The sequence below is a fragment of the Gopherus evgoodei genome, chromosome 1 (genome assembly GCF_007399415.2).
Source record: "Gopherus evgoodei ecotype Sinaloan lineage chromosome 1, rGopEvg1_v1.p, whole genome shotgun sequence".
Lineage (NCBI taxonomy): Eukaryota > Metazoa > Chordata > Testudines > Testudinidae > Gopherus > Gopherus evgoodei.
In genome coordinates, this window is record NC_044322.1 from 204,685,116 (window position 1) to 204,699,812 (window position 14,697).

The following is a 14,697-nucleotide window of genomic DNA, read 5'->3' on the forward strand; positions in this document are numbered from 1 at the left end:
CACGTTTCAAAAAGAGGTCTCCCATTTAGGCACCTAAATGAAGTGATCAGATTTTCAAAAGTGTGCATCATCCAACAGCTCTCATTGTTGTGAATGGGGGGAGCTGCTGGGTCCTTAGCTCTTTGGAATAATTGGCCACTTCTTTGGGTACATAGGTGGGAACTGGACTCTTCTGAAAAGCCAGATTCTGTTGTGGGTGCCAAGCATGTCTGAAAATCCACCCCCTATGCACAAACTCCCATCTGTGCCAATTAGAGCTGGCTGAAACCCAGATGTTCTGTTTCATGGGGAATTTCACAATTTTTCTGAAACACAAAAATGTATTTTAGTGGGAAATATAATTAAAACTGATGCAATTTTGCAAAATTTTTTGGTGTAATCAGATCAGCATTTTCAATTCAATTGAAAACTGTTTCAGCTAAAATTTTTCTACCAGCTCTCCTGAAAAAACAAACCACCAACAACCAACAGACAGACAGACAGGGCCTGTGCTAGGCCTGGCTGAAAATTCTCTTGAAACTCCTTTTTGATGGAAAATTGATTTTTTTTAACTGAAATTCTCACAGAAAGGTTCTGTTTTCCATGGAAAACTTCAACTTGTGTCGAAAAACTGAAGAACCGGTAGTTTATGGTTTTCAACCCACAACTGAAAGCTTCCTGTCCAAAACCTGAAAAGTTTGGTTTTTTTTTTTGTTATTTTCCCTGGAAAATTTGAACAAAAACATTTTTCTGTTTTTGTCAACATTTTCCAACCAGCTCTAGTCTATATGCATATTGTATTTTTATATGCACAAGGAATAGTGCAAAACAAACAAAAGATGCATGCAAATGGTGTATGCGTGCAAAGAGACAAGTGCACCAAGAGAAGCTGGGTTGAGGTCTTTTTTAACGCCTCCCTCTTCCCTCCCAACATGGATAACCGACAAAGGAAAACATTAGTACCATGGAATTTATAATATTTTTGCACTTCTGAGGTCTTCTCACTGTAAGTCCTTTTGGAATGTTTATTGAAGTACCAGCTTTTCTCTTCATCAAAGACCATAAAAAGCAGGACAAACTCTCGGGTATCGACTGGCCTGTTGTTACTTGTACTGAGGGTTCCCTTTTGACAGATCAAGATTGGACCAATCAAGCCTGAATGAATATCTTTCTCCTGGAAGGCAATAAATACAAATTACAAGTAAAAGTTAGGGTTTCCCAAAATACGTCATTAATAACAATTTGCTCATTCACAGGGGCTTTCATTTGAGGATTTTCCCTTACAACTAATTTACCAGGTACAGAAGTAAGACGTTATTAATTAATAAAGATTGGATAAAGGTCCCATTTTACAGATGAGGAACCCAGATCCAAGATGTATTTGCAGATCACATTGCAAACATGGGGACTGGGCAAATCTCTCAGCTATGCTATATTCCTAACTAAGGGCCTGATCCAAACGTCTACTGAACTCAACAGAAGACTTTGGATCAGGCCCTAAATTTGCGATAGAGAGCCTGATTCCACATTGCCTTGCGTAGTTACTGAACTCTATGCAAAGTGGCTATGAAATGCTACCAAATCAGAGTTCTCCACCCACTCATGTCAGTGGCAGCAATTTATATTTACTTTGCATAGGCATAAATGATTAGATAAGGAACAAGAGAGTGGCAAATCAGGCCCAAAAGAATAGGAAGCAAAGCCAGTATTTCAGCAACAAGACATAGCAGTTGTTATCCAACAGATTGTAACACCCTTCTGCTTAGATTTCCTTACTGGGTTTATAGCGGAGTAATAGGCCCAGGACCTACAGGCTGCTCCAGGTTGTACAGGTCCAGACCGCTTGGTTGCAAACCATACGTAGGTATAGGTGTCATTTGGCTGAACTGCATCATCCTTTTTGAACCAGTCTGGAGACTCATCTTCATAACTGGTTCCCTCAGAGGATTTCTCATAGAAAAGCCCATGGGAATGGAGAGAATATGGTCTGGATGCCAGATTTTTAAAATGAACCTGGAAAATAAATACAGGCAGATTCTCGATTAGCAGAGCACCTCAGCCTATCAGTGAGGCATCTGTGATGATCACTGTTAGGGTTTCTGTTGAAAAGGGATACCCACAGGGCTGCCTAGAGGATTCAGGGGGCCTGGGGCAAAGCGGGGGATCTGCGGCACTTGTACTCACCTGGCGGCAGTCTGGGTCTTCGGCAGCATTTTGGCAGCGAGGGGCCCTTCAGTTGCTCCATGTCTTCGGCAGCACTGAAGGGCCCCCTGCTGCCAAAATGCCACCAAAGACACAGATTGCTGCCAGGCCAGGACTCATGGGGCCCGAGGCATGGGGAAAATTGCCCCACTTCCCCCCACACCCCGGGCGGCCCTGGATACCCATACGGATATCTTGTGGCCTTGACCAGCATTGTAATGAGTTGAGGACATTTGGTGGAACTGTGAGCCGTTTGTGTAGGTTGTGTTTGCATGGTATGTATATCGTGCTTAGCCACCCTTGTAGACTTCGTATATGTAGTCTTGCATGTGGTACCATGAATGTCATGGCTGCCATGTGTCCTAGTAACTGTAAGACTGTGCGAGCCCGAACTTGAGGACTGACTTGTACCTCTGAAATGAGGTTTGTGAGGTTTGTGAATCTGATAAGGGGTAATGACGCCTTGTCTTCTATGGCGTCGAGGTGTGCCCCAATAAAGTCTAGTTGTTGGACTAGATTTATGGTTGATTTCCATTCATTTATTTGTAGACCCAGCTCCCGGAATAGTGTGATAGTGGATTGGACTGCGTCCACTGTGTCTCGTAGAGTTGGGCCTTTGATAAGGCAATCGTCGAAGTAGGGGAAAATCATTTCACCCTGTTTGCGCAGATGAGCCGCTACCCTCATTAGAGTTTTGGATAGGACTCTTCGTGCTGTGGATAGGCTGAATGGTAGTACTCCATATTGGAAGTGTTCTCGTCTACCGTCAATTGTAGACATTTCCTGTGAGCAGGATGAATGGTGATATGGAAATAAGCATCTTGGAGGTCGAGGGCTGAAAACTAGCCCCCCTGTTGCAGCACTGGGATATCATACCCAATATGACCATCTTGAATTTTTGGGCTCTGACAAACTTGCTGAGCTTCTGTCGATCCAGGATGGGTCTCCATCCCCTGGTCTTTTTCTGGGTCAGGAAGTAATGAGAGTAGAATCCCCTCCCTCTGAATTGTAGTGGTACTTGTTCCACAGCACCTAGTTGTAGAAGATGATTGACTTCTTGTCGTAGTAGGTGCTCACGAGAAGGGTCCCTGAAAAGGGACAGGATAGGGGGTAGGGTAGGTGAGTGGGAGGTAAAGGAGATAGTGTATCCTGACTTGATATCTTCCAACACCCTTGATCTGATGTTATGTCGGCCCAGATAAAAGGCTGAAGTCGATGGGCAAAAATTGTGGATGGGTCAGGTGTGAGCACTGTTTCGTGAGGGAGGTCGTCCAGACCCTCGACCAACTTTTCAAAATTGCGATTTTGGAGGTGCTGCCTGAGAAATCTGCGCCTGAGATTGAGGTGGTCACCTGCTTTGTGATCGTTGACGCTGGCATCGTTGCCTGTTTAAGGAGTCTCTAGGTCTCTGTGGAGAAAGATGAATTGTGCACAGGAGATGTAACATGGTCTGTGCTGGCTCTGTGTCCTCTCCTTCTTCCTGTGTCTCCAAGTGTTGTGATGTGGAGATGCTGGGTTAGAGCGCAGTTCACCTCTATAGGCTGTGGACGGTCTAGAATGCTGACTCCTATATGCGCTCCAGGGTTCCCAATACGCCCATTGCATTGGGAAAGCCATAGGAGGGTACATCCATGGAGGACCGCACCATGGTTGGTTCATCTAGCGTTTAGGACCCATGTGGCTCTACATTGGTTGGTGGGTCTTAGGTGAGGAGAGATGTGGAGACAGGGAGTATTGTCTCCTGCATCTCCTCCTTCTCATCACTGGAGAACCGTGCCATGTCTTGTGGGCTGTGATCTCCTCTGGAGCCTGTGAGGGAGCCCTCGGCACTGAATGAGTGAATGTGGTGCCAATGAGATTTCTAAGTCTCTCTGGTGCAGCAGAGATGGTGCAGGTGCTCATTTCTGAATAGTCAGAGCCAGGGGTGCTTTCTCTTTTGTTGATGGAGTTGGTGCCAACCAGTGTTGTTGTTTGGCCAGTGCCTTTGGTGCCAACTTGGTAGTGTTTACCAGTGCCAACTGACTTGTCGGTGCCAGGGGTAAAGGCGTGGTGCCTCTGACACTCGGTGCCAAGTCTCATACCGGTGATCTCGGTGCTATGGAGGAGGCACGTTTTTGTCAGTGCCTTGACTCCATTTCTCTTGCTCAGACCTCGGCGGTGCCAGAGGTGCCTGGAGTGTTATAGGTGCTTACCCAAGAGCAAGATGGCATCAGGGGCAGCATCCTGGCAGACCACTTCTGTTTTCGCAGATCTCTCTGTGGAGATGTTTGAGGCCGCTTTTTCGGTTTTTCAGAGGGTAGGTCTCCTTTTCCATCTTAAGGAGTGCCCAGAGAGTCTGTTTGCTTGTCCTCCTCAGGTTGGAGGGACTTCTCCATCAGGATCATTTTAAGCCGGAGATCCCTGTCCCGCTGGGCTCTGTCTTTCAGGTTGCTGCAGTGGGAATATTTCTGGGGAATATGTCCCACACCTAGGCAGCGTACACATGAAGAGTGTCCATCTGAAATGGGCATGGTATAATGGCAGGAGCCATTGTTTGAAGCCTGGAGACCCTGGCATTTTAACTAGTAACCATCCCTTAAGAATATGTGTGGGGGGATGTTATCTAATGAACTAACAGGACATTTGGTTTTGTTTTACTAACACTAACTCTAACTCTCTCTCTAACTGCTTATCTAAATATTTAGTAAAAAAACTATTTCTTAATGGTTTTTAGGGAGAAGTGCTAACACTGCCCCTTTGCTCCCTTTTCAGCAGAAGACGGTTGAGAAGGAACTGGAGGGCTCGGGTCATGTGCGCTCTACACACAGCATCAACGGTGCCATGAGACACCTACTGCGCACCCGAGACCCATGCGGACACTGCTACCATACATCTCCTATCGATGGGTGCTGGGAAGCACCGCTACTTAAAGTGGAGTACCCAGAGGGACACTACTCGAAGAACTATCCCAGTGGTTTTCAAACTTTTGTACTGGTGACCCCTTTCACACAGTAAGCGTATGAGTGCGACCCCCCCTTATAAAGTAAAAACACATTTTTTATATTTAACACTATTATAAATGCTGGGAGCAAAGTGGGGTTTGAGGTGGAGGCTGACAGCTCATGAACCCCCCACGTAATAACCTCACAACCCCAAGGGGTCACAACCCCCGGTTTGAGAACCCCTGAACATTCAGTCCATCCCATGAGGGGTCAACACTTTCCTTATAGTAAATATTCTAATACATTGCCCCGTTTTAAGTCCCAAGCAATGGAGACCACTTCTCACGGGGAAGAGTATTCCACTGCCTCAAAGAGCTCATTCACTTGAGTGGTAACAACTTGAGCTAAAGCTTCATAGCTGGCATTGAGTGTGGGGGGACTGTGACAACTCCTGTCCTCTGAGAATTGGCTCAGAGGGGAGACCTATAACACATACTGACCAGCAAGTTACATTTACACTAGAACTACTCAACATTTTACATCACAATATTTTTAAGACAAAAAAGGACTTTTCAGACAAATGTAAACATTTTCATTTTTATCTAAAGTTTTAGATTTTTCATTGAAAAACTTTTTTCAGTAAAGAATTCATGTTTCAGTTGAGTTTTGGGGAAAATTTTCAGTTTTCAAAGAGCAAACTTTTGTAGAACTAAAAACAGTTTTTGAAAAATCTCTCCCCCCACTTTTGGGTTTTGTGTTAAAACACAAAGCTTTTTTGGGTGGGAAGTTAGAAAAAAATGAATTTTACAAGATGTCCCACCAAAAATGACTGATATTTTTCAACCAGTTCTAGCTCAGCCCCGTCAGATCCTCGTAAGAAACCTTCATGCACCAAACACCTGAAATCTTGACTTACTTGGATGACATCATCTACCTCAGCCCTGATAATAGGACCCAGGATACCCAGGTGTTCTTCATACTCCCCTTCGGGCTCCCGAGTTGTAAAGGTACTATCCACATAGCTTTGGAAAATCACTTTTTTGTATATGGTGTTGCCCCCATCATGGCTACTTCTGTCATTCCTCATTGTGCTGAGGGGAACATAATGAAATTAGAAAAATTATGGAATTAGAACATAATGGAACATAAACATCATGGAATCAGAAAAATTAGAGGGGGTCTTGGCCTGGCCTCCACCTCCTATCTGTCTCCCCCACCCCTCCGGGACTCCTGCCCCATCCAACCCCACCCCCCCGTTCCCTGATGGCCCCTCTGAGACCCCTGCCCCATCCAAACCCCCCTGCTCCCTGTCCCCTGACTGCCCCCAGACTGTCATCCCATCCAACCCCTCCTCTCATTCCTGACGTGCCCTCCACTCTCCTCCCCGGGACCGTTGCCCCATCCAACCATCCATTCTCCCTGTCCCCTGACTGCCCCCCAGAACCCCTGACTGCCCCCAGCCACCCCATCCAACCCCCCTCCTTCCTGACTGCCCCCAGGATGCCTGCCCCCATTCAACTCCCGTTCCTCCTGATCACCATCCACACCCCCGTCCCCTGAGCACCATCTCAAACTCCCCTGCCCTCTATCCAACCTCCCCGCTCCCTGCCCCCTTACCGCACTGCCTGGAGCACTGGTGGCTGGCAGTGCTACAGCCACGCCACCCAGCTGGAGTCGGGCCACACAGCACAGTGTGCCGGGTCAGGCTGGGCTCTGAAACTGCGCTGCCCCAGGAGCTTGCAGTCCTGCTGCCCAGGGCATTGTGCCAGTGGTGAAGCGAGCAAGCTGAGGCTGCAGGGGAGGGGGGCAGTAGGGGAGGGGCCAAGGGCGAGTCTCTTGGGCCAGAAGTTCGAGGATCAGGCAGGACAGTCCCCCGGGCCAGATGTGGCCCGCGAGCTGTAGTTTGCCCACCTCTGGCCTAGAGCAAAGGCTCTGGGATCATCGCTTCATTATGTGGCTCTGAATTATAGCTGATAACTAATTACAACCTTTATTCCCATTAGCTCGCCACTGCTGATACACCTGTGGGAGAGGGAGCTGGATTCTTATTACCTCACCAAAACTCTAAGTGCTGATTCAGTTTCTTATGGATGTAGGTTCTAGTCTCAACTCTTCCAAAGACTCAGGGACAGATCCTCAGCTGAGGGAAGTTGTCGCAGCACCACTGACTTCAGTGGTGCTATATGGTCATTTATATCAGCAGCTGAGTATCTGCCCCACACAGGGCAAATCATTTCAATATTTGAGCTTCAGGATTTTTACTCATGGAGAACTCAGAGCCTTCTGGGCACTCTTGCAAATACAATAATGAAGGTGAAGCTGAAGCAGCGGTCTACAGGGGGAAAGTTGGGAAGGGGGAAATAGACAAGTTTGTCAAGTAATCTGGAAATACAATTTGAAAAATACACAATTCAGAGAATGAATTTGCTATAATGAAACTATTTCTGCTCCTGTCCTAAATCATCCGACACTGAAAATTCAGGCTGTGCAAATATTTTTGTGGGTAGCAATTTTAGACTAAAAAGGCAGATTTTGCACAGAAATATGCAATCACTGGTAATTTTGCATGGTTTGATTTAAGTGTTGATGTTCACCACAGTGAAATTTCAAATTTCTAACAGGTTGAATTTCTCTCTCAGAAAAACTGGATTAGAAATTCTCGTTGGGAAATAAAGTCACTTTTTTCAAATCAAAACAAAATGTGAACATCTCAAATTTGAGGTTCATGCACGATGGTCCAATCAGTTCTTGATCTCTGCTAAGACTAACAACAAGGGGGTTATTTAGAATCATCTGTGGTGGTGGTGGTTTGCATGATGTGGATACTTATCTGCTGGGAACTGGACTGAGAGCCAAACAACTCATTTTGTACTGGAGATTGAATAAAACTTCAGATGGTGGGAACTATAAGGCTGGAATTTTCAGTGGGGCCAAGCTCCCAGCTCCATTAGGTCACTTTGAAAAATCTCCACCTAAGTCCCTATCTACCCAAGCTAGATTCAAACTGGTAACCTATAGGCTCTCTCTTGACTGAGTCCCAAACCATCCCATCCACATATACTTAGATACCAAACTGGGGTATTGACGTGGGCCTCATTACTGTAGTATCTGAGCACCTCCCAATCGTCAATGCATTTATCCCCACAAGAGAACCTGTGAGGTAGGAAAGGGCTTTATCTCCATTTTACAGAAGGGGAACTAAGGCATAGAGAGACTAAGTGACTTGCCCAAGATCACACAGGAAGTCTCTGGCAGAGCTGGGAGTTAAACCCAGTTCTCCTGAATTTCAGGCTAGTGCCCTAAAGCTCTGGTCCTTCCTCTCTTCCTCTTCACCTACTGCATAACAGACTGTTAAACTGAACAGCACTTGTGTGATTAAGAAATCCCATAAGCCTTCAACAACAGTAGCTTTGCTGTGGGACAGCTATCTGAATCAGTGGCCTAGTATTTAGCAACAGGGTGTGAGGCAACAGAGAGGAAGCATTTGGCCCAACCTTTTCTTTAATCCTGCATAGTCCCAGAAGACCTCTTCGGCTGCAATGTAGTATCTCCTCATGTTCCCTCTGCTGCGTAGATAATGCACAGCAATGTCATCAGGGTTACGGACATTATTAATGTTGAATCTGGGGTCCTTTGTGTATGGATCATCAAATTCTACATATGCATATGAATACGCGTAATCTTCAATTTCCTCACTGTCAAAGCCTCCTGGAACATACTCCTTATAGTCCCCATTCCCACTGGGAAGCCCTATGATGACCGGCTTAAATTGTCTTGGGGTCAGCGTGTAGTTAACCCTGCTTGGCAAAACTGGGAGGTTGGCCTCGCTGGGCGATGCTGTATTGTTGGCCTCACAAAGGGACACTGTGTGGTTGGTCTCATTGGACAATAATGTGCAGTTGAGCTCTCCAGTTACCTTTGGGGGTCTCACACCTCTGGGTATCAATGAGAGACTACTATACTTTTGATTATCCTTTATCCTCCTTCGGGTCTTGATGAGAATCACAGATGTACTCAAGGTGCCATTCACATTTCTCTTCTCCCCTTTCAGAGTTGGATGCTTGCTGCTTACTTTCCAATGACCCTCTGTAAACTGTGAGTAGCCTTTGAATTTCCCTTGCTGCTGCTTCTTCTTCAAGGATACACTCTCTCTTGTAGGCATTGTAGCATTTCTGGAACGATTCTGTAACTCATCAGTAGCCTGAGCTGAATTTGTCTCCATCCCATCTCTCTCCTTCCCAGAGGCCAAATTCCTGTTCTCATTCATAATTTTAGATGAAGAATTCATATCCCTTGGCAACAGCTTTTCCAGCATGTCCTTTGCCACCACTGGACTGCGAGTAGGAACTAAGATATCCAATGCATAATCTAGACTAAAATCTCTTTCTTGTTTATCTTTGGATAGTTCTAAATCAGAGAGATTAAACATGTTTAACTCATTGTTTTCTGCCCTGTGTCCCACAGAAAAAGTCAAGTTATCTGCATGTTTGGGAAACTGACCATTTTCTTTCTTGGTTTCCTCCTTCTCTTCCTCCTCCATGTCCTGGTCTTCAACATATTCATTTGGAAGTTGGTCAGTCCCTAACATATTGGAACTGGAAATATTCTCTGCATAGTGAGCAGAAAGAGGTGCTCTGTCTGAACTGGTATTGCCAAGAGAGGAAAGACTTTTATTCTGCTGTATATGATCAAAGAGGGCTTGCATCTTTTTAATGGTGTAAAACTTAGTCTCTAGCAGGTCTCGCCTTTCCCTCTTTCTACTGAAATTGTATTCTCCTCCTGAACTTTCCACTTGTGACTCCTCAGAATAGAGCGTTGCAAAGGAGGACTTCATGCTGTCCCCTCTGTCAGGTAACAGTTCTGCTAGATCTTTTGGTTGGGCTTCTTCCCTGGTCCTCAGTGGTTCACCTGCAAGTGTTTTCTCGTAATTTCCTGACACCTGACTCTGATTTGCTTCATAGTCACTTTGGTTTCCAGCTTCAGATGCCAAGCCAGGACTTACTGCTGTTGTGGTGACTGGAAGTGAATGTTCTTCTGCCGCCACTGTGCAATTTTTATGGAGGCACCCAGCCTCGGCTGGGAGAGGAGCAGTGCTTTGCGTTTCCAAGAGCTCATCAGTGCCCAAGGTATCGCTGTTCTCTATGAATGGCGGATCTGAGCCAGCAGCCACATCAGCACTCTTAGTGATGGTGCCAAAGTATTCATCTATGGCCAGAGCAGTAAGATTCTGCATTTCATCCTGGACCATTGATTTCTTCCCAAATGTCCGAAGCCCGAAACTTGAGGCCAGAAAATCTTGATAATCAGAATCATCAGAAGACTGCTGGTTTTTTTCTGATGGTTCTTCTGTTTCTCCTCCAGTTTGGGGTGAGGTTACAGGCACATTTTTAAAAGTCTTCTCAGAGGAGAAATGTATGATTTTGTACGAGTCCTCCTCATCAGAATAATAATCTACATCTTTTTCACATTTGGCATCTCTAAACCTCAGCCTCATGCCATGGCTCATCTCAGGGGAACCCCAGGATGCAAAAAGCCACGTACCTGCAATTGAAAAAAAAAAGTGTACTACATATTATTTGTAGAGCTTGACCCCCCACCTGTCACATCCCATCTAGATTGTAAACTCTCTAGGTCAGGGGCTGTCTTCTGTGTTATTAGTCTGTACAGCACCCCACAATATTACTCTGGTCCTTGATTGGGGTTCCTAGGCATAACTGTAGCAATAAATCATGAATACTAAATACAAATGACCCATAAAATTCAGAGACAGATCTGGATCTCAATTTCCCTGAAGTTTAGGGTCATTTGGTTTCTGGTGTTTGGTACAACCCATGGTAGAAAGGGAGATAACAGACCAAAACTAGATGGAAACAAGGGGTCAGTTGTGAAATTTAGATAGGGATCCAAACTTTGCAAAGTTTGAACTGGGAGTTTGGGTTATGTTTCTTGTGTTATGTGTATAAACCTATGGATGAGAGAATACTGATCATGATAAAAATCCTCACCGGCATTTTAAACCATTTCAAAATCAGATAGGTTACAATAATTTAAAACCCTCTGGAGGGTGAAGGTCCCTAATAGGATAGTGAAATTCCACATTTGGACCTCTAGATTGGCCTACATTAGAATAAATGGGCACAATGAACCACTTGACTCCAGGCTCTTTGCATTTCATGGCATGTCCCAGAATAAAACACGGAAGAGATGGACAAAAATGGCTTTTACCTGAAAAAGATGCCAGATGTAATTTTATACGTCTTCTATATTTTAAGTGACATAGAATTGCATTGCTTTCCTTACATTATTTCCAAAGTCAACAATAATGAACACATTTTACAAGAACTGGAAAAGAAGGTCTAGGGAGGAAAGGAGGTGATCACATACTAAGACCAAACAATAATGATGGAGGAGTACAAAAAGTACAACTTTGGAGATTTCTGTTAAGTCTGGGGAGATGGAGGTTTCCAGTGTCCAGTAAACATTTTCATTTTAAAAAGATAACCATAATGCATAATTAGTCTGTGGAACTCACTGCCAGAAGCTATCACTAGAGCCCAAAAGTTAGTAGTATCCAGAGAACTAGCCATTTATATGGACAAGGAGAACATTCACAGGTACTTTAAACAGGATAAATAATTAAGGGATCTAAACCCTTCTACTTCAACGCATCAAGCCTGCTGGTTTAGATGTGGACATTTTTCCATTTCTATAGATTTTTACAGAGAACTTCAATGCTGTGCCTCAAATGACAGTTATACAACTAGTCCCACAGTAAGGACTTTTTTGGGGAGTGCTTAAAAGCAAAAGAGAATCATCAGGAAGTATAGCATATGCAACAGCACTGCTGTGTCATGTGCAGCCAGCATATATATACCCCATGTGTATCAACCACTCATGCTGTAATCTAGGCAAAGACTTAGATGGGCTGAAATTTAGTATGCACTTTATATAAAGCTTTTCTATTTTTATGAGTCCTTATGGACTCTAATGATCTGCTAAGAGATTTCGTAGCTAAATAAACACAGCAGTCCTGCCACTTACCGGCGTTGTCCATTTCTACAGTGACCGATTCTCCACTCATGGGAAAAAGATTTAGTACATCTTCATACTTCCCTCGAGTCAAAAAAGTGTGACCAGAAAGGCGTATGGACACTACCTCATCCTGGGTGCCAATACTGGAGACATGCCACTGCACAATGTCATCATGGCAAAAGCTAAGGATTTCAGTTCTGTCAGACATGTAGCCATTTATTGCTAAAACAAAGCACAAGATATGCTGTTACTGCACCCTCACAAGCATGAAAGACGGTAAGCTAAATTCATGCCTTCAATGGACTGACATCAGGGACGGAATTGAGACACATCTTTGTATCCGGACAGAAAGATTATTGGCACTCTAATGAAACTGGGCTGCAATCCAGTCACCTTCATCTGAAGGGACACCATTAGGTTTTTAAAAAATCACGTATTAAAATAACATGTCCTTACCTCTGTTCCTAGTCACCCTATATTGGATTCAGGGTGAAAGAATTCATATATAAATTGTTTATTTTGTACATTTCTCTCAGCTAGCTAGCCATGAAAATAGATTACGAGTCAATTTCACTTGTGTTTACTGTTCACTTTTGGGTTTTGCATTACTCGCTGTATAACACAGACCTGTGGGTGACCTGGGCCGGGTACACTAGGGAGTGTGAGAAAGGGGCTCCCAGTGCCTGTGCAATCATAGTCACCAGCTATTGTGGGAGGGCATATGCCTTCAGGACACATGCTCAGATTCACAAGCTAGAATCAAACACTGGAAGAAACCCCAGAGGCTAGTGTTGCACCAGCAGTTTCTCTGGCTGCTCTGCTATCCTGTGTGTTACTGGACCACATGCTCCCTCCTGATTCCCTTGTGCTGTGGCTCTGAGAAGGCAGCTTTTCAGAACTGCATGCACTGAGGCCCCACACAGGGGCATGCAGCCAGGCTCCCCTCCCCACTGTCAAGTTAACAGACTCATGAACACTTACGAATTGCTTAGTGCCATGCTAATAGCTGCAGCTTGCTCCAAACCCAAAAGCATGCAGTACGAGGCATGCAGCTGCTTGGCTGACTTCTGGATTCTTCACAACTTCCCTCATGATTCCTTCCCCCATCCACACCAGGGCAAACAGGAGCAGCATCACAGATTGTTCCTGGTCACCACCCCAGGAACCCTGCCAGCCCCTGCTCACGATAACTAGTCACTCCCAGTATCCATTCTCCTTTGTCACGCTCTACACAGACATTTACCAGAACCCCACTCCCTCACCCAGCTACTCTACCTCTCTGTCTCCCACAGTCACTGATACTTCCTCCCACCTCCAGGTGCTGCCTCAGTGGACTGCAGTTGGTGGCCCAGAAGCCCATGCAGGGCTGCAGAGACCACCGTCACTTTCTCTTCTCGGTTTACATTTGCCCGGCACATGATGAGCTTGTTTGTGCCTAAGTTGCCCTAATCATGCCCTGTGAAATTCTGGAAATAGCAGATCCTTTAAGCCAGAACCAGATCTCTGCTCATTTGTGCTTTCAGCACACATTCCTCCTTCAGCACGCAATCTCAGGGGCCAGTTTCTGCAACTTGGGAAATTCCCAGGCCTGCTTTGCACTTCAGAATGAGCTCCCATCTGGGTACTTGCGCTCACATGAGCTTTTGCAAACTTGGGCCTAGTTTCGCACTCACTGTGCATTACGTTAGACCTGTAGAACTTGGGATCATCCCTTTTAATGCTGGAGGGGTTGGTGCAGTACTGCTTGATGTTATCCTCTAAGTACCAACTCTTGTTTTCATCAAATACGGCAAACACGGCCTGCTGCTCTGCATCCGCCTTTTTCTGAAAGACAGCAGAAACGGCAGGGTAAGTTTTACAAGCAGCTAATTGATACATAGTGGGGTATATTAAGGGCCTAATCTTGCCATCCCTCCAGAGGCAAAATTTCCATTCAAGAGAACAGAAGCACAGTCCAGTGGCAGAGCATGGGTAGGCAACCTATGGCACGTGAGCTGATTTTCAATGGCACTCACACTGCCCAGGTCCTGGCCACCAGTCCAGGGGGCTCTGCATTTTAATTTAATTTTAAATGAAAGATTCTTAAACATTTTAAAAACCTGACTTACTTTACATACAACAATAGTTTAGTTATATATTATAGACTTATAGAAAGAGACCTTCTAAAAATGTTAAACTATATTACTGGCATGTGAAACCTTAAATGTGAATTTATGATAAATGAAGACTTGGCACACCACTTCTGAAAGGTTGCCGACCCCTGGGTGAGAGCAAGGGATGGGGTTCCGGACTCCTGGGTTCAATTCCTACCTCTGAAACTGACTCACAGGGTGACACTGGACCAGCTACTAACATGACTGCTATGAGCTGGGCTCCCCCTAGTGGACCACTTGTTGCTGTATGTGTAGGCGCTTTAGTCACTGCTTCCACTCACTCTGGTTGATGTCTGAGCCACTGTCAAAGTAGATCCCTTCCTTTGGCCCCATGGAAGGGAAGTGGAAGAAGAACTCTTCCAGCAGCCCCCTTGCAATGCTTCTGGATCCCCAAAGTTTGGGGTTGCCAG

The 14,697-nt window shown here is 45.2% G+C and overlaps 1 protein-coding gene across 1 annotated transcript in view; it reads right to left on the bottom strand.

Annotated features, from left to right (window-relative positions):
* LOC115644361 (coagulation factor V-like) overlaps positions 1-14,697 on the bottom strand; it is a 67,361-nt gene that overhangs the window by 14,426 nt on the left and 38,238 nt on the right. Inside the window, exons 11-16 of the mRNA XM_030548591.1 lie at positions 13,808-13,958; positions 12,144-12,356; positions 8,597-10,643; positions 6,019-6,193; positions 1,756-1,992; positions 943-1,153 (exon numbers count right to left, since the gene is read on the bottom strand). Of these exons, the coding sequence (XP_030404451.1) occupies positions 943-1,153; positions 1,756-1,992; positions 6,019-6,193; positions 8,597-10,643; positions 12,144-12,356; positions 13,808-13,958 (3,034 nt within the window). The remainder of the gene's footprint in view (positions 1-942; positions 1,154-1,755; positions 1,993-6,018; positions 6,194-8,596; positions 10,644-12,143; positions 12,357-13,807; positions 13,959-14,697) is intronic.